The sequence below is a fragment of the Belonocnema kinseyi genome, chromosome 9, assembly GCF_010883055.1.
Source record: "Belonocnema kinseyi isolate 2016_QV_RU_SX_M_011 chromosome 9, B_treatae_v1, whole genome shotgun sequence".
Lineage (NCBI taxonomy): Eukaryota > Metazoa > Arthropoda > Insecta > Hymenoptera > Cynipidae > Belonocnema > Belonocnema kinseyi.
The window spans coordinates 3,773,447-3,799,690 of NC_046665.1; the positions used below are offsets into that span (position 1 = coordinate 3,773,447).

The 26,244-nt window shown below is 35.2% G+C and overlaps 1 protein-coding gene across 3 annotated transcripts in view; it reads left to right on the forward strand.

Annotated features, from left to right (window-relative positions):
- Positions 1 to 555: 555 nt before the first annotated feature.
- Positions 556 to 26,244, forward strand: part of LOC117179574 (geranylgeranyl transferase type-2 subunit alpha) — a 156,922-nt gene continuing 131,233 nt past the window's right edge. For 2 of the 3 annotated variants that reach the window (XM_033371509.1, XM_033371511.1), the window contains exons 1-3: positions 556 to 665; positions 15,592 to 15,702; positions 15,812 to 15,930. In XM_033371509.1, the coding sequence (XP_033227400.1) occupies positions 579 to 665; positions 15,592 to 15,702; positions 15,812 to 15,930 (317 nt within the window). In that variant the 5' untranslated portion in view covers positions 556 to 578. Of the gene's footprint in view, positions 666 to 4,519; positions 4,634 to 15,591; positions 15,703 to 15,811; positions 15,931 to 26,244 lie in introns of those variants that run through there. The other variant, XM_033371512.1, reaches the window with a different exon arrangement.

Below are 26,244 nucleotides of genomic sequence, written 5' to 3' on the forward strand. Positions count from 1 at the left end.
CGGGAAGGAAAGAAATTAGAAATTGGCTCGATAATAAAAAAATAGCACCCTGTTAACCAGCGCAAGGAAAGGTCGATAGGAAATTCCACAAACTAAACGCGGGAATCGCGAAAATTTAAGCGTTATAATTAAACTTAGATTCATTCTTTTTAAATATAAAATCAAGATCTCCGCTAAAATCGCTACGGGGATTTATCTGTGATATAATTTATTTGAAACACCAAAAGTGGAATAGCTCAGTCAAATTATGAGATATCTTGATCAAACTTGATAGGTATATAAAACCCAACAAAGTACAAAGATTGGTTTACGTTGAAAGATATTGATTAAAAATTCAAGAAAGGTGCTGCAATCGAATTTGAAAGAAAAAGACACTTCGCTGAAACGATTGTACATATTAATGAGGACCAAATAAATTTGCAATCGCATCCATTGAGGGAAGTAGAGGTCGAAACTTGAGTTTTGAAATGCAGACCAAGGCACATTAATTCATAATGTAAATTTTTCATGTTTCAGTCGTTTTTAATGATTGCTAACACGCAAATGTACCTGCAGCGAAAACCAATCTATCGATTTCGATGAAGCTTTACATAGATATAGTAAGTCAGGGCAACATAATATGGTTTTTAAAGAGAAAGTTCTGCATTAAAATACCAAAGTTTCGGGTTAGCATTTTTATAATAAACTTACATTTTATCAAATATTTAGACATGAACCAATCATCGACCAAGTTATACTGATTCTCTGCCAATTTTTCAGATAAAATTATTTAAAAGTAACTGCTTTGTAAGTTTAAGGGATGATAATTGAAATTTTGATACATCCAAATTAAAAAAGACGTTTAACCAAAAGTCAATTATAGGCTAAAATTTTATTTTAATGTTGATGAAACCTTTCTAGCTACATATTATCTTATTTACGTCGATTTAAAACTGTTTTTATAGTCAGATTTAATCATACAGCAAGAATATATGTACGTAATGCACCGGAGAAAATCTCAGTAGATTTTAGTGAAGATTAGACGAATCTGCTAAGTTTCAGAGCTGTTAAAAAAAGACTTTCAATCAAAATAGATGCAAAAACGAAAATTTTAAATATTTAAAAATTTTATAAACTGTAGTGCAATCAAAAAATGTCTTATAACATGCCGAATAAAAAAAATGTCATATTCATAGCTTTAGAATACATTTGAAAATATAAGTACCTGTTCTACAGGTCTAAATACAGTATTTTTATTTGCATTTTGATTAACAGCTCTGAACAAAATTTGCTTACAAAACTTAAGAAAGCATAATTTTATTCAGAAAACTTAGCAAATTCATCTAATCTCAACTAAAATCTTCAGAGATTTTTTCCTGCGCAGCTATTATCTTCCAAGAACAGGGCCCAGGACTTTCTGCGGTGAAATTAGATACTTCTATGGATGAAATCATAAAAAGGAGGTTACGATTATATATCGAAATTTGAAGTCACATTATCTCTTCACCTATTGGTTGTATTGAAACTCGCCGCCCATTCTTTACAACCGAGACCAGCGGAATCTATTATGAAGCCAAAGCATACGCACGGAAATGCGATCTAGAATCATTTTTAGGCTGAGAACAGAGTTGCGTATTATGAAGCCAAGGCATTTCCACCGAAGTTCGCTCTAGCCCTGATCCTGATTGAGTTATAGAGCCGACGATATGGTCGTAAAAATGAGGTTGGGGGAGGGGGGCAAGCTGTGAGGGGGGTGTTGACTGTGCAAACAAGTAAGCATTTACGGCGTTGTGTCGGCTATTTACGTGCACCCTTTACCGAGTGAGGGTACAGCTCGTGCCAGTCACGCTGAGTTTATGGGTTCTTACGTTCATGGCTGATTCCCGAGTGATCCGTTTCGCGGCCGTAAATGCTAGGCATACAAGTCGAGTCTGAGTATGAATTGTATAATTTTGAATTGCATTTAATTCCAATGGAATGAATAGAATTAGCTGTAAATTACATATTTATGTTATTTTTGTAAGTTTTATTTACTATATAGTTAAGTGTATGAAGTAATTTCAATTTAAAAAATAAGAGTTTAACTGTTTTGCTACAAGTCAATTTGTTTACGGACTCAACTAAGAATGTCTATCTGATGACTCTGTTCTTTGTTGCTTTGCAAATTTACAAAAACTATTAATTATTTAAACAATTTTAATTAAAAAATTAAAAGTTTGGCCTTTATCCTACGAGTCAATTTGTCTTCGAAATCAACTAAGAATATCTATACAATGACTCTTTTCTATATTTATTTGCAAATTTACAAGAACTATTAATTACTTAAAGAATTTCAATTTAAAAAATAACAGTTAACTGTTTTGCTACAAGTCAATTTGTTTACGGACTCAACTAAGAAAGTCTATCCGATGACTCTTTTCTATATTTCTTAGCAAATTTACAAGATCTAATAATTATTTAAAGACTTTCAATTTAAAAACTAAGAGTTTAACCGTTTTGATACGAGACAATTTGTTTACGGAGTGCTCTAAGAATGTCCATCGGATGATTCTTTTCTATGTTGCTTTGCGAATGTACAATAACTGTTATTTATTTAAAGAATCTGAATTAAAAAATTAAAATTTTAACCGTTTTTCTACGAGTTAATTTTTTAATGAAGTCAACTAAGAAGGTCTTTTCAATGACTTTTTGCTATTTTGCTTTGCAAATTTTAAAGAACTATTAATTATTCAAACAATTTCGATTACAAAATTAAGGGTTTGTCCTTTTTTTCTACATTCAATTTGTTTACGGAGTGAAGTAAGAATGTCTATCAGATGATTCTTTTCTATGTTGCTTAGCAAATTTACAAGATGTATTAATTATTTAAACAATTTTAATTAAAAAATTAAAAGTGCTCTGTTTTAAGAGTCAATCTGTTTGCGGAGTCAACTAAGAATGTCTATCCGATGACTGCTTTCTATGTTGCTTTGCAAATTTACAAGAACTATTAATTATTTAAAGAATTTCAATTGCAAAATTAAGAATTTAACCTTTTTTCTACGAGCGAATTGATTAGTTTCTATGTTGCTTGGTAAATTTACAAGAACTAATAATTATTTAAACAATTTTAATTAAAAAATTTAAAGTTTGTCCTTTTTCTACAAGTAAATTTGTTATCGAAGTCAACTAAGAATGTCCATTCGATGACTCTTTTCTTTGTTGCTTTGTAGATTTACAAGAACTATTAATTATTGAAACAATTATAATTGAAAAATTAAGAGTTTGGTTTTCTTTCTACGAGTAGGCTCCATTTTTTAACTTATTAACTAAGAATATCTTTTCCATTATTTTTTTATTATGTTTTGAAAATTTACTAATATTAATTATATAAAAAATGTTTATCAACATATTTATAGCTTGGCTCTGTTTCAAGAAAGAGGCATAATTTGTTTACGAAGTGAACTAAGAATGTCTTTAGATGATCATTTCCTACCATACTTTGTAAATTTATGATAATTATTAATCATTTAAACAATATTCATAAATATATTGAGAGTAAGGATATTTTTTAATAATTGAACACAATTTGTTTAGGAAGTTAACTAAGAATGTTTTTGCGATGACTCTTTCCTAAGTTATTTGTTAAATTTACTAGAATTGGTAATTATTTAAAGAAATTTCATAAAAAATTCAGCATTTTGCTAGTTTTTAACGAATTAGGGTCAGTTTTTTAAATAATTTTAACTAAGAATGTCTTTCCGATTAATTATAATAATCAAATTTTCATGATTTATTATTTAAATTACTTTCATGAGAAATTAAAACTGTAAAATGTTGAAAACTTTTATTTTTATTTCTTTCAGTGATTAATTATTGTTATTAATTTCTTTCAGTAATTTCATAATCTATTCAGTTGAATATTCTGTTTTTTCAAGATTTTCTGTAGTATATTTTCTCTTGCAATATACTTCTCCATATAGTTTACTGTGATTAATCACTCAGTCGAACATATAACCAGTATTATTATGATTACCCATTGTAATATGATTTTTTATGTTTAAAACCCCACTGAAACAGGGGTCTCTCAACTTCAAATTGTATGCGCATTTGAAATTGTTCCTTTTACTAATGTGGGCGTAAAATCACTGTATGAATGTTAGTATAATTTAATTACAATTAATTTGGCCAGGTGAGAGGAAAACTGCAGGAAACCACCTTCCGAACTTAATCGGGTGTTCAAAATTCGAGTACACAACCCGGTCGGACGTTGTAGATGGTCACCCATCTAAGTGCTAGGGGCGCTCGAAATAGATTAAAATTTGGACTCTTCTCGAGTCGAGATCATTTACCATGTGTTCCTATGAAAACTTGTACGCGCTGACATTTTGGATGTTTTTTCCAAACTTGCATAAAAATAATTAGTGTTGCGCAATAATTTATTCTGCATCTTGAGAGGGTAGCCATGCGAGGCCGTGTACAAATAAAAGTTATTAAAGCAAAAATGAATATCGCGGTATCATTTTAAACCTTATATAAAAATAAAATAATTGCAGGTAAACCAGTGAATCGCGCGCGAAGTGCGCGTATGAGATTCTAGTGATATGAAGCTCATCTGTACAACATTTTCAACATAACTCCGTTGGATGAATATCTAGGAAAATAGAAAATAAAGGTTTATATTTATATTTTCGTTTGTAACTGGAGGTGAATCAACATAGTTTTACATATATTTGGGTCTATTTTTTGGTTAGCTTAATTATTACAATTTGTATAATCTTTTTCATAAACATATATTATAATGATGAGAATGTAAAAAATTTGGGTTTGTGTTTTTGGTGTAATATTTCATTATCTTTTTTAGAAACATAGGGTGGGTCACAAATTTGCGTCAATTTTTTAGTGCAGCACCAAAGGTTCAGTTGTAATTTGGCATGCGGGAAATATGACACATAGGGTATGCGGGCCAATATGACTTATAGTGCAATATGTGACATGAGGTAATATAGCACATAGGGTAATATGCCACATCGATCTATTTTGTTGGCTCTATATTTATTTTTTATTTCGGGTAATATGATGTAATAAAAACTGCCGTAATACAACATGGGGCAATATGGCATATGGCAATATGACACATAGCAATATGTCTCATGAGATAACGTGGCACATGGAATAATATGGCACATCGGGTCTATAATTTTAGTTAGGATAGAATATTTGGGTTAATGTTCTATATAGGGTAATGTGGAAAGGGAAATATGAGGCATGGGATTATGTGGCATGTAGTCCTATGTTTTTGGCTAAGGGGGACTTTATTGGTAGCTTTATTGAGTCTTACACATGATTTTTTACATGTCAGTGTTGACTTCCAAAAACTGAAGATGGCATTGTCAGCACCCCTGTTGAAAGTACAGGGTCAAACGGTGTGCAGAGATGGGGCCACCCTACTTATCCAAAATCAAAAATTCTGTAACACTTTTAATTGTTGTTACGTCAGCGAGGTCGCAATCGTTCACTTTTTCCTAATTTTTCGTGATACGATGATTTGTTCTCCCGTAATCGAGCACACCAGTTTAAAAAATGCAGATTTTGGGAAAACTTGTTTAACTTTTTACAACATCGTAACATGTGAATCATGGGACATAACTTTAGTCTGCAACGCCTGGTCCATAGATGTCGCCTTCCTGGCCAAGGAGAAATTCATGAAATATATCGGTTCAGCTGGAAAACCATTCACATTACAGTAGCGTTGTAGCGACTCAGGGGTGTGCGGACTGGCCGTATACTGTCACGTTTGACGAGCTATACAGGGTCATTGAAAAGTATCGGATCCCCCCCCCCCCCTATCAGCAAGAATAAGCGTTTCAGAGAGACATATTTCAGACAAAAGTTTCAGGGTTTTGGACGAGGATCTGAATGGTGACCTTGAAGCTGACCTTGGCGTTGACCTTTGTCATCGGGTCACATGACCTAGATGCATATCTAAACGTAAAATTTTGTGTTCTTTCGATTGGCGGTGTCAAAAAAAGGGGTTTCCATTTGAAAAATAAAAGTTGACCTTGAAATAACCTTGAAGGTCAAAGCCAAGATCAGCTTAAAGACCACCATTCAGATCCTCGTCCAAAACTCGGAAACTTTTGTTTAAAGCATTTCTCTCGAAAACGCATATTTTCGCTGATAGTGGGGGGGGGGGGTCCGATACTTTTTGATGACCCTGTGTATAAATCTCGAACTAAAGAGAATTCTGTCAAGCCCTTTTAGAGACTCATTTCTAAGACCCTTTACATTGGAAAAATTCCAAAAATAACCATTTTTTTAAACCGATAAGGTGTAAGTCCCCCTTAATACAGCGATTATAAAATGCATGAGATTACATATATACTGTATAACTTTTGATTACAGTAAAGAATAAAATTGATTGAACATATTTCATAAGTAACAGTTTATTTTTATTGAATTCCAAAGACTAATATTTCACTTAAAATTTAATTAATACAATTTATGCATATACATCTGTGTCTGAATGCATGCAATAAAAAGAAATAGTTGGTCCATTAAGTTGGAGCAGGGCATCATAATTCCAATCTTGGAAGGTTATCATGGCTGATACAGTGGAGAACTGGCTACCAGTGGAAATCCGATACTGTTTCGAAAGTCGAAAATCGAACGGACCTCTTTTTCTAACGTGTGGAAATAGAAAGAAAGGTTTGTTCGATTTTCGACTTCGAAACAGCATCGGACAGCCACTGCAATGGGGCTTTAGGATGCGGTTTCACATGCGCCCCAGTTAGTGCTATGCTCTGCAGAAAACGGCACTAATGCTAAAAGAATTTGCTTAGAAATTTAACTAGAGGTAACTAAATTTCGATTTTTGTCGTGTATTGAGAATATAATAAGTGGATAAATTGTTTGAGAATTTACGAGTACGATTGGAAGTAAGCATAACCTTAAATTTTAATTATTTATTGATGTATGAACACGGATATCTCTGACATGTGCAGTAGTGATCCGTGTATATCTTTAGATTGACGCTGATGACAGATGGGTTAACATAACCTAAAAATAAATAGAAATTACGACTGCGCATACCAAAGATATCCAGGTTGATACATCACTGATTCTATTTTTCATAAATTCGCGATCAATTGAAGTTTCGGTAGTTCGCAATTCAAAATTTTTATTTTTTAACCGTAAAATTTTCCTCATTTTTTTATTTATAAATGTAGTTATATGCGTAAATAACGTGAGCAATAAAAATGTTGTTAACAATCATAAATTTGCCATCAGAAGTGAAACAGGAAATAGAAAAGGAAAACTGACCAGTCCTTTTCTATGGACACGTCCATATATAAGGACAGGTGTCAATTGTGCTACTGCGCTCGATCGGTAAAGTAATATTGTGTAAGCGCATCGTGAATAGTGCACGCACCAATCCAGAACTTTCAATAAATATGTAGCGAGCTATTATTTTAAGATTTCTAATTAACGATTTACATGCAAAGATTCCTGTAGTTAAATGGATAAATGTCCTGTTTTATCTTTCTGGAGTACTTTGTAGGCGTAAGTATACCATAATTATATATTTATAGTCGCGGCTTTAAATATAATGTCAGAATGTGATATTTTGCCCACATTACCCTTCTCCAGGGTAATGTCAAGTATACTTTACCCACTTATCAATTGCCCTTACTCTAGCTGACATTACCCCGCATTAATGATTACCTGCCACACTTTTTACCCCCAAATTTTCTGTGTACAGCCTAATTGGATTTTCTTCAATAACATTATCATCTTGTACATAATCGAAACTTGGAGAGATGTTTTTAAAATCTACAAGAACAATTTGACAGTGCTGACCCTCAGAATCGTCTAGATTGATTTCAGAAAAAATTATATTTGATGAGGTAGAGTATTGGCGAATGTGCTAATTAGCTGATGTGTTAATCGTGCAGACTGTCATTAATGAATGTCATTGGAATAAAAGAGTTATAGTTGGTCAGGATGTCGATCTTACTCAAGGATATTTTGTTCCTAAAAGAAGGAAAAGTAAATGTAAAATCTCGGGTTTATAGTTCGAAACTTTTTCAAGAGTCTGAGTCTTTAAAAAACAGTAATAAGTCCATTTTATTTCTCACGCATTGAGTGTGCAATACAACGTGTTGCTTCTTCGAGTAGGGAAAAATTAAAACAGTTACTTCGCGCACTAAAAATTAATCCTTGCAAGATATTGTAAGAATTTTTAACAACCCCAATTATACTCACTGTAAAGTAGCGGCTGCTGGAGAGCAGTTTATTTTTGTATTATACAAGGTTAAACCTTGTGGAATAAGTTTAAACAAATGCAACTACGTGTACTTCAAAAAATCTGTGACTTCTTTCATTCACGCTGTATCAACAGTTTTATCGAGTCTATCTGAGCTCCATCTGAGATAATGAATTCGATCGTTTGTTCCTATACAATGGAATGCGGTAAACCTTGTGGATGCGTAAAAGCTGAATCAAAATGTTCTGTCATGTGCCTAAATTTCCAAGGTACAGATTGTCTTAATAAAGAAATCATAGATAAACTGCCAGACACAGTTGATGATTATGAGAACTAATAACAGTTTCTCAACTACATTTCAACAATCATTTGCGAATGTGCAGAGGACTAGGCCATCTGGGGGAACCACATAAAAAAAGGCCCCACAAACTCTACCCCACAGGTTGTGTGGAAATGAGTCACTGATTGATTTTCGGAAAAATGTTGATATTATTTTTAATTGTTCAAATAGTAGTAGTAGTGATACTACTACTAACTACACTACTACAGACTTGAATATCATTGAGTAATTACTTGTAAATTAATTTTATAGTTAAAAAATTTTTAAAAATGTATTTATTAATTACTCAATATAATATATAATTAAAAGTTTGTCATAAGGACAACTACAGGATTTCGCCGGGAGCGGGTGCTAATCGGAAAAACTGCACCCGATCCCAGCGAAATCGAGGTAAAATTTCAGCCATAACCACGTCTCAAAACCTTGAGATAAGTGGTTACAGTCTGTGACGTAATCAATATGACGATCCGACAAAAGTCACGTGCACCCTGAGGACACGGAGTGAACCAAGGACGACCGCCTTCTGCATTTTCCCCGCCAGTATGTTTGCCTATTGTTGACACGCGAAGATTCTTTTCAGGCTATTAAACAGTGAAATTTTGGCACCTACAAGAGCGCCGATGATCAGGACGATTAGTGTAAAAGAATATTTCGGGTACAATCGTCGCGACTTCATTATAAGGAAGTCTTCCTTATAAAAACTTCCTTATACCTCTCTTTCTTTTTATTCTCCTTGGGTATGATGTTTTTGTCAGCTGGTGCCGAAAATTCGATAACGAAGATGGTTCGCTTCTCGAAGTCAAGAAGAGCTATGTCTGGCCTCGAGTGTGCAACAGAAACAATTGTCGAGAATATAAAGTTTCAGTATATGCGACGCTTCCCATTCTCGACATTTGACTTGATTTCCCTAGGAGCATTTAGAGGAACGATATTAAGGTTAATGTCGTAAGAGTGACAGAGATGGTAATAAAGCACTCTTAGTGCCGCATTGTGCCTTTGGATGTAGGTCGTTCCCGCATGAGTCGGACAACTAGATAGTATGTGTCCTAGATGCTCGGGCTGTGCATGGCACGCCCTGCAGCTATGATCGGAAATGTCTTGGTTTAAAATGTGGCGGCGGTATGTTGAGGTGGAAATGATACCGTTTTTACATGCCAAAAAGAAACCTTTGGTGCCCGACTTTAGTCCGGGTGATTTAAGGAAAGCAAAAGTTAGCTCAAATGATATTGACTATCCCCCACATTTCTGTGGAAGATGCAGTGCATCTCCTTATCGAGGAGCTGTTCACGGAAGTTTTTCTCTCTTGCTTTCTTAATCCGGGCTTTCAGGAGTCAGTACTCGAGATAGATAAGATTTGATGCATTTTGCTCACCCCTAATACAGAAGTTAATTCCGAGTGTTTTAGCAGCCTCCTCCGCTGCTCTGTAAAGAAACGCTCCTTTGCCCAGTTCTTCGTGCTTCCTGACCATTTTAAGAAGAAGGTCTCTTCCCCTCGCGACTCTATGTGCTGTACCTAGAATAATCCTGTTGTGAAGGCACTCAATATTCAATATTTCGCGATCATTTTGACGGCGTCAGATGTAGAGTCGCGGATCAATATGAAGAAATCTGAGACCGCTCTTCGTCCATGGAACCACTCTCAATAACTAGAGTACTGCCGGGACGGCAAGCTTATTCGTTGCAGATACTTTGTTCCTTGCCGACAGTTCGAAAGTTCAAATCTTCTGGATGAGACATTTGTATCTGCTTCGGAAAGTATCTTTTATAGATTTCACATCCAAAGCATTGAGCGCAAAGATGTCGTATAGCGCGTCTATCGACGAGCTCAGAGTCTTCAGGGATGCCAAAAAGTTTTCCTCGCTTCAAATAAACCTTGACACATTTTTCTACCCAAATTCCACTCCTAATTCCTTAGTGTATTGTTAAACAATCCCAAGAGCAAGAAGTACTTGCTCTTTATTTGTATCACAGATCTTAACATAACAACGTGAGGAAAAAGAGGTGTGGGCTTATGTGGTCGGCCTAAAAGACATCTCTCCGAAAGGTGACCTTGTTAGTTGTCACACTATTTTTTCAGATTAGATAGTAAATCTGATTTTCGAAGGCGGCATCAATCACTCTATGCACCTCACGATTAGCGGATGAACCTTTAATCTTTCCGAAAGACAGATGATTACTCTATGGGAGGTTGAAGTGAAAGCTTCCTGGTAATCAATCCAGGACATCGATAGGTCACGCCGTTGGGATGCTGCATCTTTGCAGACACATCTATCGATGAGCAGGTTCTCCCGGTATCCTGCTACGTCTTTCTTTGAGCCGCGTTGTTCATACATTTCTTGCCATACAGGTCCGATTGTTCATACGATCCTATCATTTAGGATAGCTGTGAAGATCTTGTACAGTGTGTTTAGACAAGTTATTGGCATCTAATTCTTCAAGTCAGCTAAGTTATCCATTTTCGGTAGGAGACCTGTGCGCTCTTACACTAATCACTCCGGAATTGGCTCTTCCTATTTTAAATATTAGTCTAAAATACGGGCCAGATGCTGATGGGTTGAAGAAAACTTCTTTCAGCAGAAGATATTGATACCATCTGGTCCCGGAGTGGAATTGTTCTTTATACCTCTTAATACTTTTTACACCTCTTCGGTTGTGATGGGTGGGCATTCTTGCTGAAGAGTTATAAGGGCATCTTACAGCTCCTTGAAGCTATTTATGTTTGGGTGGGTGGTCGACAGTGACTGGAGGGTCTTGGAAGAGTCGAGATGGGGTCAGAGAGTAACTGCTGGTTTTCTCTGATCCAACTTTCTCACTTGTTAAGTACTGAATGCGGGACGCGTACTGTCTTGCCCAACCTATCTTTATGGCGAGTTGATGCATTCGTCTTTTGGTCTTATGAGCATCCGTGGGTTTTGTTTTTTGGTTTGCATCATCCAAAGCTCTCGCTGCATTATTTACACAACAATTGATAGTCCACAGGTCGGATTCTTCAGAAAAATGTTCACGAAGCTTGTCATCCATTTCAGCTAGATCTTTAGGCTTCAGAGAAACCTGGATGTTGATGTTTCTCCGGTTATAAAGCATCGCTCTTCGTCTATCGGATGCCTGCCAGCGGTTGGTCTTAGTGTCGCCTCTCTTTCTCTGTTGCAGGCTTGTTCTGGCTGTAGTAGAGTAGGCGCTTTGCTTACATAGCTTCTTCTTTGGAGTAGTTCGGCATAGTTTTGGAGACTTTCGTACGAAAAGTGCGTCAAAGAAGCTAGAGAAGTATGCCAAGACAGAAAAGTGTAGCGACAAATAGTTTATAAAAAAAGTATCAGTAGAGTAAATGAGGCCCGAAACTAAAAAACTTCGGACCACGTGACGACTTTATGAGGCTCTTCACTTAGGGCAATGGTTAGAGAGATTGATCAGCAACCTGGGTCAGTGTTGCAGTGTTGCAGAACGAACTTGTTATTTACGTAAATAACAACTTACCTACAGGGTTAAGTTTGGCAGCATCACCTTAGAAAAAACGTTTAAAGGGTTAAAATCTCGAATTTCTACTTTGATATGAATATCTGGCCAATAATTGGAATATTTTAAATAACTGAAACATTTAATCTATTCAAATTTATAAATATTTCCGATGTTAGGGATAGGTAACTTGAAATACAAAAGAATTATTCTCGCAGAGGACCCAGGTTCGAGCTGCGTTGACCAATCGAGTGGCGGGAAGGGTGGTAGCGCGCTTGCAAACTTGACCTGCTCCTTTGTTCAAGGGGCTGACACGTAGGTCCTAAAGTATTACCTTATTTTAAAGGTTGAAGAGGATATTTTTCTAAAAGTAGATTACGAAAAATTATAGAGGGGATAAGTCAGCTAGGCAAGTCCATGTTTCTCAGTAAGATGCTTCTTTGCATTTATTTAAAAATTAGGAAAAAGTGCTTCTAATTTCGAAAATTAATTCTCTCCATTTAACGTAAAAAGGTTGAAAAAAATTATTATTTTTAACTCTATTATATACGCAACTGCATAAAACTTTATTCTACCGAAACGTAAAATTTACAAATTAAATTACGCTATTAGGGCTAATCAAATATACTGAAATATATAATAGTATATAGTACGTAATGTTATAATATATAGTAAAGTTGTGAAAAAAACACCACATGGCTCTTTCAATATCGTCGCTAAACTTGACCTTTTTAGTAAGCTGTGTTACCTTAAGCCGTAGAAAGGACTTTAAAAATTCTATCTTACCACAATATTCAGAAAGAGTTAAATGAGTTAGAAATTCAAAGTAAAAAATGTTGTTTTAATTTATTAAAAAAAATTGTTTAAACAGTTTTTTAAATAAATCTATGATCATATTTCATGAGCCTTAAACGAGCCGGAAATTCGTGTAAAAATAGAAATTCGAAATTTTAAATGCTTGATCGTTTTTCTAAGGCGGTGCTGCTAATTTCGAGCTGACGGTGTGTTACCTTATTGCTGTAAAATACAAATAAAAAATGCAGAGAATCACGATATTCACGGAGCTTTCTATGGGCCTAATAATTTAGTATGAAAAAATGGTTCAATTAATTAAAAAAAAATTGTTTAAAAGAAAATTGTTTTAAGATTTAAACATTTTTTGTATCATATTTCAAGAAACTTAATTGAACCGGAAATTATTGGAAAAATCGAAATTGGTAACGTTTGATCTCTTCGGCAATCCACACAAAGATTTAAGCGTTGAACTTGACCAAAACGTTGAACATCCATCAATCTTTGAAATCGTAGACAATACAAGATAAAATTGGGATTTTTGCAGGGGTTACCGGAATTCGAGTTAGCACTGGGCTCTTAAGCAGCATTAAAATTCACCGATGCAGATTCCTTACGAGTTAGGTTGAGGTTTTAGAATCTCGAGCAGCTTCAAGCGCTCTGATAAGAGTGTCGAAAAAGCTCAATAGTTTTTTAATGATGGGGAAATCTTTTTGATCTTTTGAGAGACATTTCCAATCCTTTAGAGTATACGGGTCCAATTTAAATACAAGCAACTGGACGAACCTATCATGCTATTGATCCGTGTACTACCCGAATTGTTCAAAGTCCGCATTTACTCATTAGTCACATCAGTTAACCGTAGAAGCTTATCATTTAATTTTTTTCGTCGCTGGCGGACAATTTCAATGTTTAAATAGGTGCGCAGTATGTAAGACTCGTTTATTACTAGTTTGTTTATTTAGTATGGTCAGCGGTAGTAATCTATTTAAGAGTATCAGCTGCTTTTCCCGATTTAAAGTTTCTCAAATAATAAAATTTTTTGAACCTCGGCAATTTTGGAATTATTGACTGTACACCTAAACAAAATCACGGAAAGTTTTCCGTTAACGCTGTTCACTAGAAATTTGTACGATATGAAGTTTATGTAGATAATTAGTAGACGATTAACAACTAGTCGTACTTGTTCGAGGGGTATTTTGAACACCGATACCAAAATTTGTGAGGGTGATTGTAATCGACATCTTCACAGGGTACAGTGTGCTTCAGACTCGAAGAACTTCTCACAGAGTACGTACGCTTCAGTTGCACAGCCAGGATCGAAGATGATTTGGAAATGAGAGTTGTAGAATTCCTCCCAGTAATTTTGCAACGTCGACAGGTGCGTTGCAAAGTAGGTGATTGACTTCATTTTCTTCTCTCCAGCTGTAGTAGTGTTGCTGTAGAAGCGGTTGATAAGACTCGCTATGGCAGTTGTCATGGTTCGCTTTGTTGTGATAGTTCACAGTGTTTTCTGTGCACGTGTTCACCACTGAAAAGTGCCTACCAGCTGGTTAGTGAAAATTTATAAGTACGTGTGAAGAGAAAATTTAACCGATTTTTAAAAAGGCCAAGTAAACACACTATAGTTTGTGAAGAATCACGTTAGGATAAAACTGATAATGTATTTTTACTTGTGGCCACTAAGATGCCCTGTATAGTCAGTGGGCAAAGTAGATGCTCTGTAGATGCTCTGGGCAAAAAGATGCCCAAAAACATAATTGGATGAGAAGCATTTGGTTAAAGTGACAAAATACAATTTGAAGCGGTACGCGGGAATCTGTACATCACCCGCGAACAGGGTCGATTTCAAATTGCAACCGTAAATTTACATGTTATTTCTATAGTTTTTTAGCACTTTTAAGAAATAAAAAAACTAGTTTTGCCATGTGAGTTGTGTTAAATAGGATGTTCATAGAGTCACTAGGGAAATCAGATTCCCAGAGGATTGACTAGGCATTTTCTTGAAGTCACACAAACATTATTCGACACTACGCAAGAATTACAGATCACTCGCAAACAGGGTTGATTTCGAAATGTAACCGTAGATGCCCAGGGATTTTTTTAGGTTTTAATTTTGATTTTAAAACCAAAAAAAAAAAAATACCTAATTTTTTATAACGCACTAAAATTCTTAAAATTTTAAATTTGCCTTAACTGACTTGTAGGACCATGTTTACGTTTTCAGTAATTAAAAAGTTTATTCTAAAATAAAGTATAATTTAAAGTATAGGATACTTTCGTTAGCCAATTTTATATAAAATAAATTTAGAGTTGTTTAAATCTGAACAAAAAGAAAGAATAAACTTTCGATTTGAGCTTTTTGCTAAAAATACGCGAATTTACGTCCATTACTTGAGCATTCAACCCTTTTTGGCGATAAGTATTGCTTTCAAAAATATATCAAACTTATTAGATTAACGACTTGTAAAAAAAGTGGGTCAAATAGTTTTTATTCTTAAGAAATTAATTCCTTAAATTTCTTTCATTCATTTTATTGAACATAGGTCTCGAGAATAATCATTGCCATGGTAGCCACTGATCAGCATTCATGAAATTTTTTACTCAAAGGTACTGGGCTGATTTTGAGTTTAGGCCATTTTTTACATAAATGTCTAATAGGCCTTCAAACTTACAATGAGAAATTCGCCCATTTAGCTTTTCATATTAAAATATACTATTCGTGTACTGCTAACTTTACGGCTTCATTTTAACCATATTTTAAGCTTTATTCTCATTTTAGCATGGGCGAGTGAAAGTCCGCACGACAGCGGAACAAGAGGAGATTAAAAAAGTAGAAAAGCAAAAGAAGGTTATGGAATACAAAACTGGGATCACCCTTGTTTTTCGAAAGGTTCAGTATCAATCTATTATTCTATGAATCCCTCATCAGCCCTAATATAGGCACGGGATTTTATATTTTAATTTAAGATTCGCTTTATTAATTGTTTTTTATGTGACAGAGAAAAGATGAAATTTGGGATGATGAAATTCTATTAGTAACAGAAAAAATGCTTCTTCGAAATCCAGATATTTATACCCTTTGGAACACTCGAAGAGAAGCACTTATGAAAAATAACTGGTAAATGATTATTTTTTCATCATATTGCATTGTATTGTTAGACCAGTCATTACGTATATTTTCTATTAAATAAATAATTATAGGTGAAATCTTTTGATTAAACCCTTTATTTTAGCATAAAAAGGCCTTCTTTGAGGGAAAGTATGGAAACTAGAAAATCTAGTCGGTAATTGGTTCAAGTCTTTTTGGAAAATTTCTTCCATTTTGTATGACTTTAAAAATAAACGAATGCCGGCAAAATCCATTGAAAGACATTATTTTATGTATTTTGTACGTGTTCGTTTACGCAAAATGGCGTGTGTGTATACATAAATGGCAGTTAGTTCGGAGACCAGGCGTGAAGGAAGAAGGATGAGTCAAGGCAAAGGTTTGAAGGATAAAAGTAGTTTGTGCGAAGTGAAAATTGGAGCGTGCAAAGTTTTTGAGGCTAGGAGTAGTAAAAGTAGTTGCTTGGCGAAAGGGGTAAGAGGTAGGCGAGTATGGCGGGGAACGTCGCGGAACACTTGGTAATGTAAAATTCCCACGGTGCAAATACCTCAAACTTGCGCCAGAAGGCAACAGTCACTGGACGATCGCACAGAATAGCAGGCAGTAATAAAAATAAGAAGCGACGATAATGAAAGCATTTTTAGTGGGGAGAAGGGGGACATTGAGCGCAGTGAATGCAATGATGAGTAACGATTCTTAAAGTGGACCAGAGAGAGGAAGGCAGCGAGAAGGGAACCAGGTACGGATATGATAGGGAGTATGAAGTTAGAGAATGAGATAGGGTCCGAGCACTTCTCAGTTATAGCTACACGGAAAGGAAGTGTCATTAAGCGAGGTAGATGGAGAAAGAGAAAGGGAAAAGGCGGTAAAAGAAACAAGAAAAAGGGAGTCTTGGGATTAGATAAATTAGAAGAGTTTAAAATAAAGTTGGAAAAGAAGAAGGTCAGGTATGAAAAAGTGGCGGGATTAGATTCGTTAATTAAAAAGATGAAGGGGTCGATTGAGACAACAAGGGATGAGATAGGGGCAAAAAAAGAAAGAGAAGCGAAAAAGAGAAGATGGAGGGACGAGGAATGCTGGGGGAGTAGAGAGATTAAAAGCTTGTGTAAGAAAATGGAGGAGCAGTACAACAGGAGAAAAAGAGAACATTAGAGGATACTATAAAGGAGAAGGGAGAGAATGAAGAAATAGAAATGGGTGAGTGGAATGATTATTTTAAGGGCCTGTTAGGAGGAGAGCAAAACAGGATCACAAATATTGCGCACTCTCCCTTGGCATAATCCACACATAGTTCCTGTTAAATTTTGAATCCCTTATTCTCTGCACCCTTCTGCCTTCTCTCTCTCTTTCTCTCCATGCCTTCCACCTTAAATATCTCATATACCTTCTTTCTTCGTGCATCCTTCTCACTTCATCCATCTGCAATCCATTCGTTCTAAATTACCTTTCCCTTTCAATCTCCATCTTCCTACGTCATCTTCTGTTCTCCTTCTACCAATACTCCCTAACCAGCTTACGTCCCCCTCTTCCAAAAATTTAACCTCAAATTTACACTCTCGACTCGAACAATTTCTTATTTCTTTTGAAATAATCTGCGAACAAGTTCTCACCCAGCCCTTACAGCTATCTTTCCTATTCTTATCCAGACATCTTCTCAACCTGTTCCTCATCTCCTTTAAGGCATCCTCACTCTTTGCTAGTAGCACCATGTCATCTGTATACGCGAGTGACCATATTCTAACCCCTCGTAGCCCAACTCCTCCTACCACTCTATCCGCTAGCTTACTTTCCACATCCGCTATCCATCGCTTCCCACAATCTCCCCCAACCCACCGAAGTAAACGCGTATTTGAGACCCACAAAAAATGCGTACGCTTTTGCCCCGTTCTTCGCTAATTCTGTATCCACCACGTGCTGCCCAACGTAAATGTTGTCGATAGTGCTTCCAACCAACCTAAAGCCCGCCTGCGTTTCCGACAGTATTCCTTTCTCCTCTACATTCTTCCGCAGCCTCTCCGCCAACATCATCGCGTATATTTTGTACGGCGTATTCATTAGCGTAATCCCTATGTAATTATCCTGCCCATCCCTATCTCCTTTCTTATACAGTGGCTATCTCGTCCAGCTCTGCTGTCTTCGATCTTCTTAACTTCCCCACCTTTGTCTCATTCTCCTCATTACTTAACCCCTCCACCTTTGTCTCTCTCGTTCTTCTACTCCAATCATCTCTCTTTCGTGAATTTGAGCCCTGAAACGATTCTTGAAAAAACTCCCATCACCTCTCATTCTTTATCTTCTCACTTATCCCCACTTTACGCTGCCTAAATCTTTTATGTATCTTCCATACATCCCCCTCTGACTTAATACTTCCCAACTCTTCTTGCAGGCTTTTCTCCTTTTCTCGTTCCTCAATCTTAAACATCAATATAAAATTCTTTCTAATTCCTGCGTAAGCCTCCATTTTTGAATTTCCCTCTTTCCACTTTTGTTTATGCTTTTCACTTTCCTTTTCATCTTTTTACATTCCCCATCTCACCACGGCCTTACCATTTCTTTCTTCTTCGTCCTGAATATCTTCTTTTGTCCACACGTACATTTTCCCTCTTCGTTCCCTGTTATCATCAAATTCGCCACTGCCCAGCCTCTCCACCATCCAGTCTCTTAGAATCTCCCCCTCCGTATTTATAATCTTAGCCTTCGATTTCCTTTCAAAGCGCTCCCCTTCCCTGTAAAAGCTCCCTTTCCTCCCAATTCTCGCATTAAAGCCCCCCCCCCCTAGTACCATCATAACCTCCCCCCTCTCTCTCTCCTAGAAAGTCTTCTACCCTTTCTTTAATCCTCTTTATCTTATCCTTATTGTACATAGTCATAACGTTACATGTTACTTCTCCCTAATCCCCGTTATAATACTTCCAGTAGCCCTTTCTTTTTTCATGACTCTGCCCGCCTCCTGGGGCCTATACCTGTACTCCCTTGGCAAGTTTGGCTTTACTCTATCCCATTATTTTCTCTCTACCCACGTCTCTACGACCCCGCTACTTCATACGAAACAAAGTCCCCTGCACTTCCTTCAACACCTTCTTTTTCTCAACCCAAAGCACAATTGCTCATCTACTTTTACTTTGCGATACCCTATCTTTGCCGCCCTGCCTTCACTCCTTTACCTCGTAGCCCTGTCATTCTGCATTCTTTGCACGTCCCTTTCCTTCCTCGTCAAATCTTGATCGATGAAAACGGGAAAGATTTCTGAGGTGGGAAAAGGATAGTGGATTCGAGAGATAATAGATGGTGTATGATGGTCAAAGGGTTGACGGAAGTAAAATATATAGAAAAAATAAAAATGGAACACATATTGAGTAGAGCGATATGGTTCAGAATGAGAGAAGGAACGAGAGCAGGAATGAGAGCTTTTAGATATTGGATGGATGGTTTATCTTAATAGGAAACGAAAGCCCTGGAACAGGGAGTACAGGGAGCGCACAATACTTGTTCTGCAACACCGTCCCGATTCTTGTCACTTTGTTTCAGGCATCTATCATACAGCTGACACCACTATCATCACACCGTATCTTTTCTAGGGGTCGGAATTGGTTGCTTATGCAGATGCATATTAAGCTTGTGATATCCCTCGCAGGCTTTGTTACAGGAATTTGAGCGTTTTTCTGCAATGTGACCTTTTTAAGGTTATCAAATGCTAAATTTTAAAATAATCAGAAGAAAAATGTATTTTTTTCTTTTAATCATGGTGAAATTCTAGTTACAAGGTGACTGGTGGTGTAATTAAGAAATCTCATAAATGCATCGTATGGCATACGTAAAATGAATAAAGGGAGTGCTATAGGGCTAAAAAAAGACTCTTAAATGATGAAATGACGTGTGACAATCAAAAGTTTAATCGGTTTAAATTGTTGCTAATTATGTCAATTGTTCCCAATCGGATTGAATTGAGTAAATGCACTTGCCTGCAATGCGCCCTCTGCAGTTTTCGTGTGTAACACACATGACGCGCACGTGTTTATTGGTGACATATTAAATTTCTAGTGATTTAACAAAAGTTTGAAGTACAAAAAATATAATGTTTAGGCGGTATATCCAATGAAAAGTCAAAAGTGTATGGGTTAACATGTAAAAATCATACCGCTTAAGGATGTGACAGTGATGTAGTATGATTATCAAATAGGCAGTTTGATTTAGCGGGTTTAATATTGTAAAACGTTCATTTACTATTTTCTAAATTTATATTGTTGAAATTTGTTTGAGAGATTAAAAAACCGCTTGTGAATAATAAGGGAAAAGTCAAAATGCGGTAGTGAGCACTTAACCTCTAACTGAGAATAATGGATACCCAATTGAAAAGGATTGGAAACATTATAGAAGGTAGGATGGCGCCAATATTTTGAAACTCAGATTCAATCAATTATAGGTAACTCATTACATTTTTAGTAGAAAAACTTATCCAGTCCTTTTAATTTGAATTAAAATTCTTGAAAAATTTCTTGTTTTAAATATTTAAAATATTCATTTTTGAATATTTATAATAATTTGGTTTGCAATGCCTAATCATAAAATATTTTTATTTTAAAAACATTTTTAATGTTGGTCGAAATTTTTTTTAATAGCCTGAAAAAAAAGTTTATTTTTGTTCTTTATATCCATATGTGATTCTCATGATTTCATCAAATCTTATGTAACCGTATGAAAGTTTTTCTCCATTTTAGCATATCAAAGAATAAGAGTTTAATTTTTAATTTATGAATTTTTTTAAACTTTGAGTTTGAAATGATAAAATGAAAAAATTATTAAGTTTAATCGTAAGCAGTTTAGAAGCCTGAATTTAAAAATTCTATTTTTGAAGTCTACATTTTTACTAATTTTAATCATATCAAAACAAAATAAAAAATGTACATTTTTCATACTGAATTTTCACATGGAATAATTTTTAATTAAACAAAATTAAAGGCTTCCGAATCCATATTGTACAATTTCAAATGCTATAATAATACAAAGTCTCTAGAACGCTTGTAATTTTTACATATATTACTGAACGTTTGAACTCGAAATCGTTGTTTTAAATGTTTTAATTGAATATTTAGAACGCTTAGTGATCATAAAACTTCCACATCGATTGTTTAATTTGCAATTTAGTCTTAAATACTTTAAATAACAAAATTTTTAGCTTAAAATTGAAGTGAATTGAAGTGATCGCTTTTCTGAAGTTTTACGTTTCTAAATTATTTGCTTACTTTTTTTAAATCTTAACTTATTTTAAAACTTATAACCGTTTATAAAAATTGTCACTAAAATAAACAATCCAAGAGAGCATAAGAAAAAATAAGTGTTGCTTCATTATTACAAAATCAACTTTTTTATTTTTAGCTTGTATCTGATTTTATATTTTCAACATAGAATACTATTAGCACATTTTTTTCGTAGCACCACTTTCATCTGGTAAGAATTATTTACAAAATGTTCATTTAATTTGTTTCATTATATATACTGTTTCATATTTCTATTATTCCAAAAAAGTAAACAACTGTCTTTAAACAATTCCGGCCAGACAAAAGTGCTGCCATCACGTGGCAACTTCTGAGTACCCGATTGGAAACATATGGAAAATCAAAATACTCAATCGTTGTCAATCGCTTGGCACAATTAAGAAGCATGATTGAGAACGATTGAGATATTAGTTATATTGTTTCTTATCGATCTCAATTGATTATTTCCAGAAGGGTCGAGATACAGGTATGTCTGTTGTAGATACGGCAAATTACTTTCACAAAAATATAAAAAATACGGGCGAAAAATGTCTCAATTTCTTTACAGAACAATAGTAAACAATATTAGAAACACGATAGACTTCGAAACTTATTTTTGATGATATATGTAGTTACTACTTTTCTTGCTGGGATGACAAAACTTGTGTTAAGTTCTCTTGTACTTTTGAGGTTAATGGTACCTCCGAATTTCGGTTTCCTATCTTTACTACTATTTTCTTCTTTTTCAATCAGAGATAAGGATCTCTGATATTTGCGTTCTTAATATCCTTATTCTTTCCTGTAATATCAGGTTTTATTTTTAGTTATTAGGTGGGGTAGTGAGTTTGGATATGCTTCCATTAGGTTGTAACTACCAAGTTTCTGAATCTAGTGTAGGGTCATCCGTAGGACATTTACATGTGCGTACGTAGAATATACATATATACATGTGTGTGTGTGTGCGTGTGTTTCTGTGTGTCAGGAATTCCATCTGATGGAATGATCGATAATGATCAATTTGGAGAAGTGCGACGTGTTCTAGATCTTTGATGAGTATACATTGCATAATTTTATTCTTTGAATTACAGATATGTATAGAAATTTATCTTGAAACATAAATATTCGAATCAACTATTATGATGCACTTCTTTTGATTTTCAAAGAAGATTACAGATGCTAGAATTTTTGATATTGAATAGGTTATTCATGGAGTAAAGTTAAAAGACAATTTTCAAGTTATTCGCTACGTAACATAGAATTATGATCTAAGATTGACTTTAGTGATGATCATTCAATGCTGTGTAATTCAATAATATGTGTAACAATCATGAATATTAATTAAAACTCAAGCTACTATCATAACTATAAATAATATTTCTTTTAATAGGAATACTGAACTGAATTATTATACATTGTTCTGAAGTGTTATATTATTGTACCTTCATTTGATTCCGTATTAGGATGAACATGTAATAAATCTCAGTAATTCTTTTAATTTTAGTGAGAGAAAGGAAAACATCTGTCTTGCAACTTTGATAAGCTTTGAAATTTTTTTATAAACTATTAGACCTTGCAAAATGTTACATCGAAGATCCCTTTAAAAAATTATTTATTAAAAAATATAATAATTCTAGTTGTAATACAATTTGTGCTGATGAATTTGTTTTTCAAATCCTTAACTTTCAGTCTACTTCGTGCAATTAAATCTATTATGAAGTTTCTGTTTCATCAGCAGAGTCATATTAAAATTAAGGGCAGATATACCCTTATATAGCTTTTAAGGGCGTTTTCCCTAGTGCTGCTTTAATAATGTTCATAATTTTGCATGCGACGATAGTGGCCTTTTGCCAAAACTTTCGCGGGTGTTTAATGTTGAATTTTGAGCTGCAGGTAAGGCTGGATGTTTACAACAGAAATGAGAAATTCTCTCTCAATTTTAATGTTTTCTCTTTCTAATTTTTTGTAGTTGGTTTATTGTGTGATAATTAAAGACGACTAATGTGAACTTTTTTTGGAGAATTTTTCATATTAATATAATTTTTACGTTTCCTTTTACTAGGATTTCTAACATTTTATAAGGGCCTATATATTGATTGGCACGTTTTTTAATTTTCCCCTCTTTTAGTAGAAATACATGACCGCCTACTACAAAGTTTTTTGGATTTGCTTTTGTATTTTGGGATTTTTTCTTTGCTAAAATTAGATTTTTTGGACTGAAGCCTTCACCGCAAAAACACGTGTTATTAAATTAATCATATAACTATTGTATTATAAGAAAAGCATGTTTCTGAACAAACTGTTTCAGGTATTCGCCTAATACGTGGCGCTATCTTTCCAATGATCCGTTAGATTGAGGTTGTTAAGGGGTTGTTCTAAATTGCTTGATTTTGAATCTTCTCGCTAATCTCTGGAGTGAATTACCTTCAAATTATTACCTTGGTCAGTTAATACTCATTTTGATACTCCATCAATGCAGATGAAACTTCATATGAAAGCGTCAGTTACAGTGCTAGAAACTTGATTAGGCATTGTTATCACTCTACAAAATTTAGTAAAATTCTCCTAAATAGTCAGGATATATTCATGGGTTTTTATTTTTTCCGTCATTTGATTCTCGAGTGCCAGGATGAGAGCATCGTAATTTTATTGCTGTTCCTGTCTGCTCGTTTTTTTCTTTTCTTTTTTTTATTAAACCATTAAGCCATTATCTTTCGGGGTGGGCGTGACTCACTCGGTGGGAAGAGGAGTAATGTGGGGAAGGGATATAGAGTTTTCAGATTGATCCAGATTTCTCGTGTTATTTATGTAAATAACACGTTCGTTCCGCAACACTGCTCCGACCCAGGTTGCTGATCAATCTCTCTAGCAATCACCCCAAGTGAAGATCCTCACAAAGTCGTTATGTAAGTTTCCCCACTTGGGTCCATTAGTCGCCAAGGTCTTTTGTGGCAGGCGTCATTTGCTCTACTGACACTCTTTTTATTAACTACTTGTCGCTATACTTTCCTGTCCTGGCATACTTCTCTAGCTTCTTTTATGTCCATGCATTTTTTCATGCAGACTTTTGTGTTTCTGTGACTTCTTATGTCTCTTCTAACTAGGGTCTCATTCACACATTTTAATCATTCTTTCCGCGGTCTGCCTCTGGGCACGCTGCCATTTACTTTACCTTGATACACTTGTTTCGTTAGTCGTTCATTTGGCATTCTCTTAACATGCCCGGGCCATCTTAACCGATTTCTTTCCCATATGTCTACCAGCGTCTCTTCTGCACCACATTCTTTTAGAATTATCTTGTTACTTTTGGCCATTAGAGTTTTTCCGCATATTATGCGCATGAATTTCATGTCAAATGCGTTAGTTTTACTCTTATCTTTTTCTTGATATGTCCATTTCTCGCTACCGTAGAGTACAGTCGTTACAAATATAGAATTGTGTATTGCCATTTTAGCTTTATTTGATATTTTGTTACTTCTGATAAGGGGACCTGCTCTACTAATAACCTTCTCACCTTCCTTTATGCGTCTATCTAATTCCTCATCTATCTTCCCGTCTCTAGTGAACAAGCTACCAAGGTATACGAACTTATCAACTTGTTCAATTGTCTCATTATTTAATAAAATATTGCATAGTGTTTTCTCACTCCTTCCTTCGAACGCCATAGTTTTTGTTTTATTTGCGATAATTTTGAGGCCCATGCTCTTCATGCTTGCATCTAGTTTATTCAACATTCTTTTTAAGTCTTCGATTGACTCTGCTATAACAACTTTACCATCTGCGAACGCTAACCCACGTACCCTTACTGTTTCGAGATCCACACACTCTTCGTCGAAAAGAGCCATTCTTAAACACTTGTCAATAAATAATATAAATAACCATGAAGACATAACGCATCCTTGTCTAACTCCTTGAATAATATCGAAACAGTCACTCAATTTCCCATTCACTCTAACACTCGCTTTGCTACCCGTATATATTGTTTTATAGCTTGTAGGAGCCATCCATTGACTCCATACTCTTTCAGGACTTCCCAACGTTTAGTTCTATCTACTTTGTCAAAAGCTTTTTCCAGGACAATAAATGCACAGAAAACTTTTTTCCTACTCTCAAACTTTTTTCTGTGATTTGCCTAAGGCTAAACTTTTGATCCGCACATGACCTTCCTGGCATAAACCCACTTTGCACTTCCCAAATCTTTTTTTCTGTTATTTTCATTACCCTACGAATAAATATTTTTGGGTATATTTTTATACGGTCCTCCCATGTTGCCCTATCTATGCTTTCAATTATCTTATTTTGGAAATCTATTCGCACATCCGGTTTCTGTAGTTCTCAATTTTGATTCGCGTTTGTTTCGTTTTCTAGGTTCTCTTCTTTTCTCCATCCCCGACTTGAGTTAATTTTTGAGATCAGAAGATAATGATCAGTATTGCATTCAGGACCCCTCATGCCACGTGTATCTTTGACTAACTCTCTTAGTATTTCATCTTCAACAACAAAGTCAATTACACTGCGGCTATTTCCTTTAGACCAGGTGTACATGTGGATCATTTTATGCCTGAAGCAAGTATTTGTAATAAACAGACCCCTGTCTAATTATAGACCAACTAATTTATCTCCGTTATAGTTTGTTCTTGGATCCCCAAAATTACCTAATACTCTTTATGTATCCTGATTTTGGATGCCCACCCATCCGTCCATGTCTCCTAGTAGAATTATTCTTTCCCCATGTTCGCAAATATCTATTGTGTCATTTAAAGTGTCCCAGAAGGCGTCTTTTACTTCTCTGGGATCACTATCAACTGGCGCGTAGCATGCTATGATAAATAGTCTTCTGATTCTTACTTTCATTTTAGCCCACATCAGTCTGGGGGATACGAAACCATGGTCTCCAAAATGCTGCTTTGCTCTTTCACTAAAAAGCAGACCTACTCCATGTTTACCTTGTGATTTATTGTCTACTCCTGACCATATTTCAAATCCGCCTTTCAACACCGTTTTTAACGTCTTTAGTTTCGCATCCCTTTTTCTTTGTTTCAGGTGCACATAAAATATCTAGTTTCCTCACGTC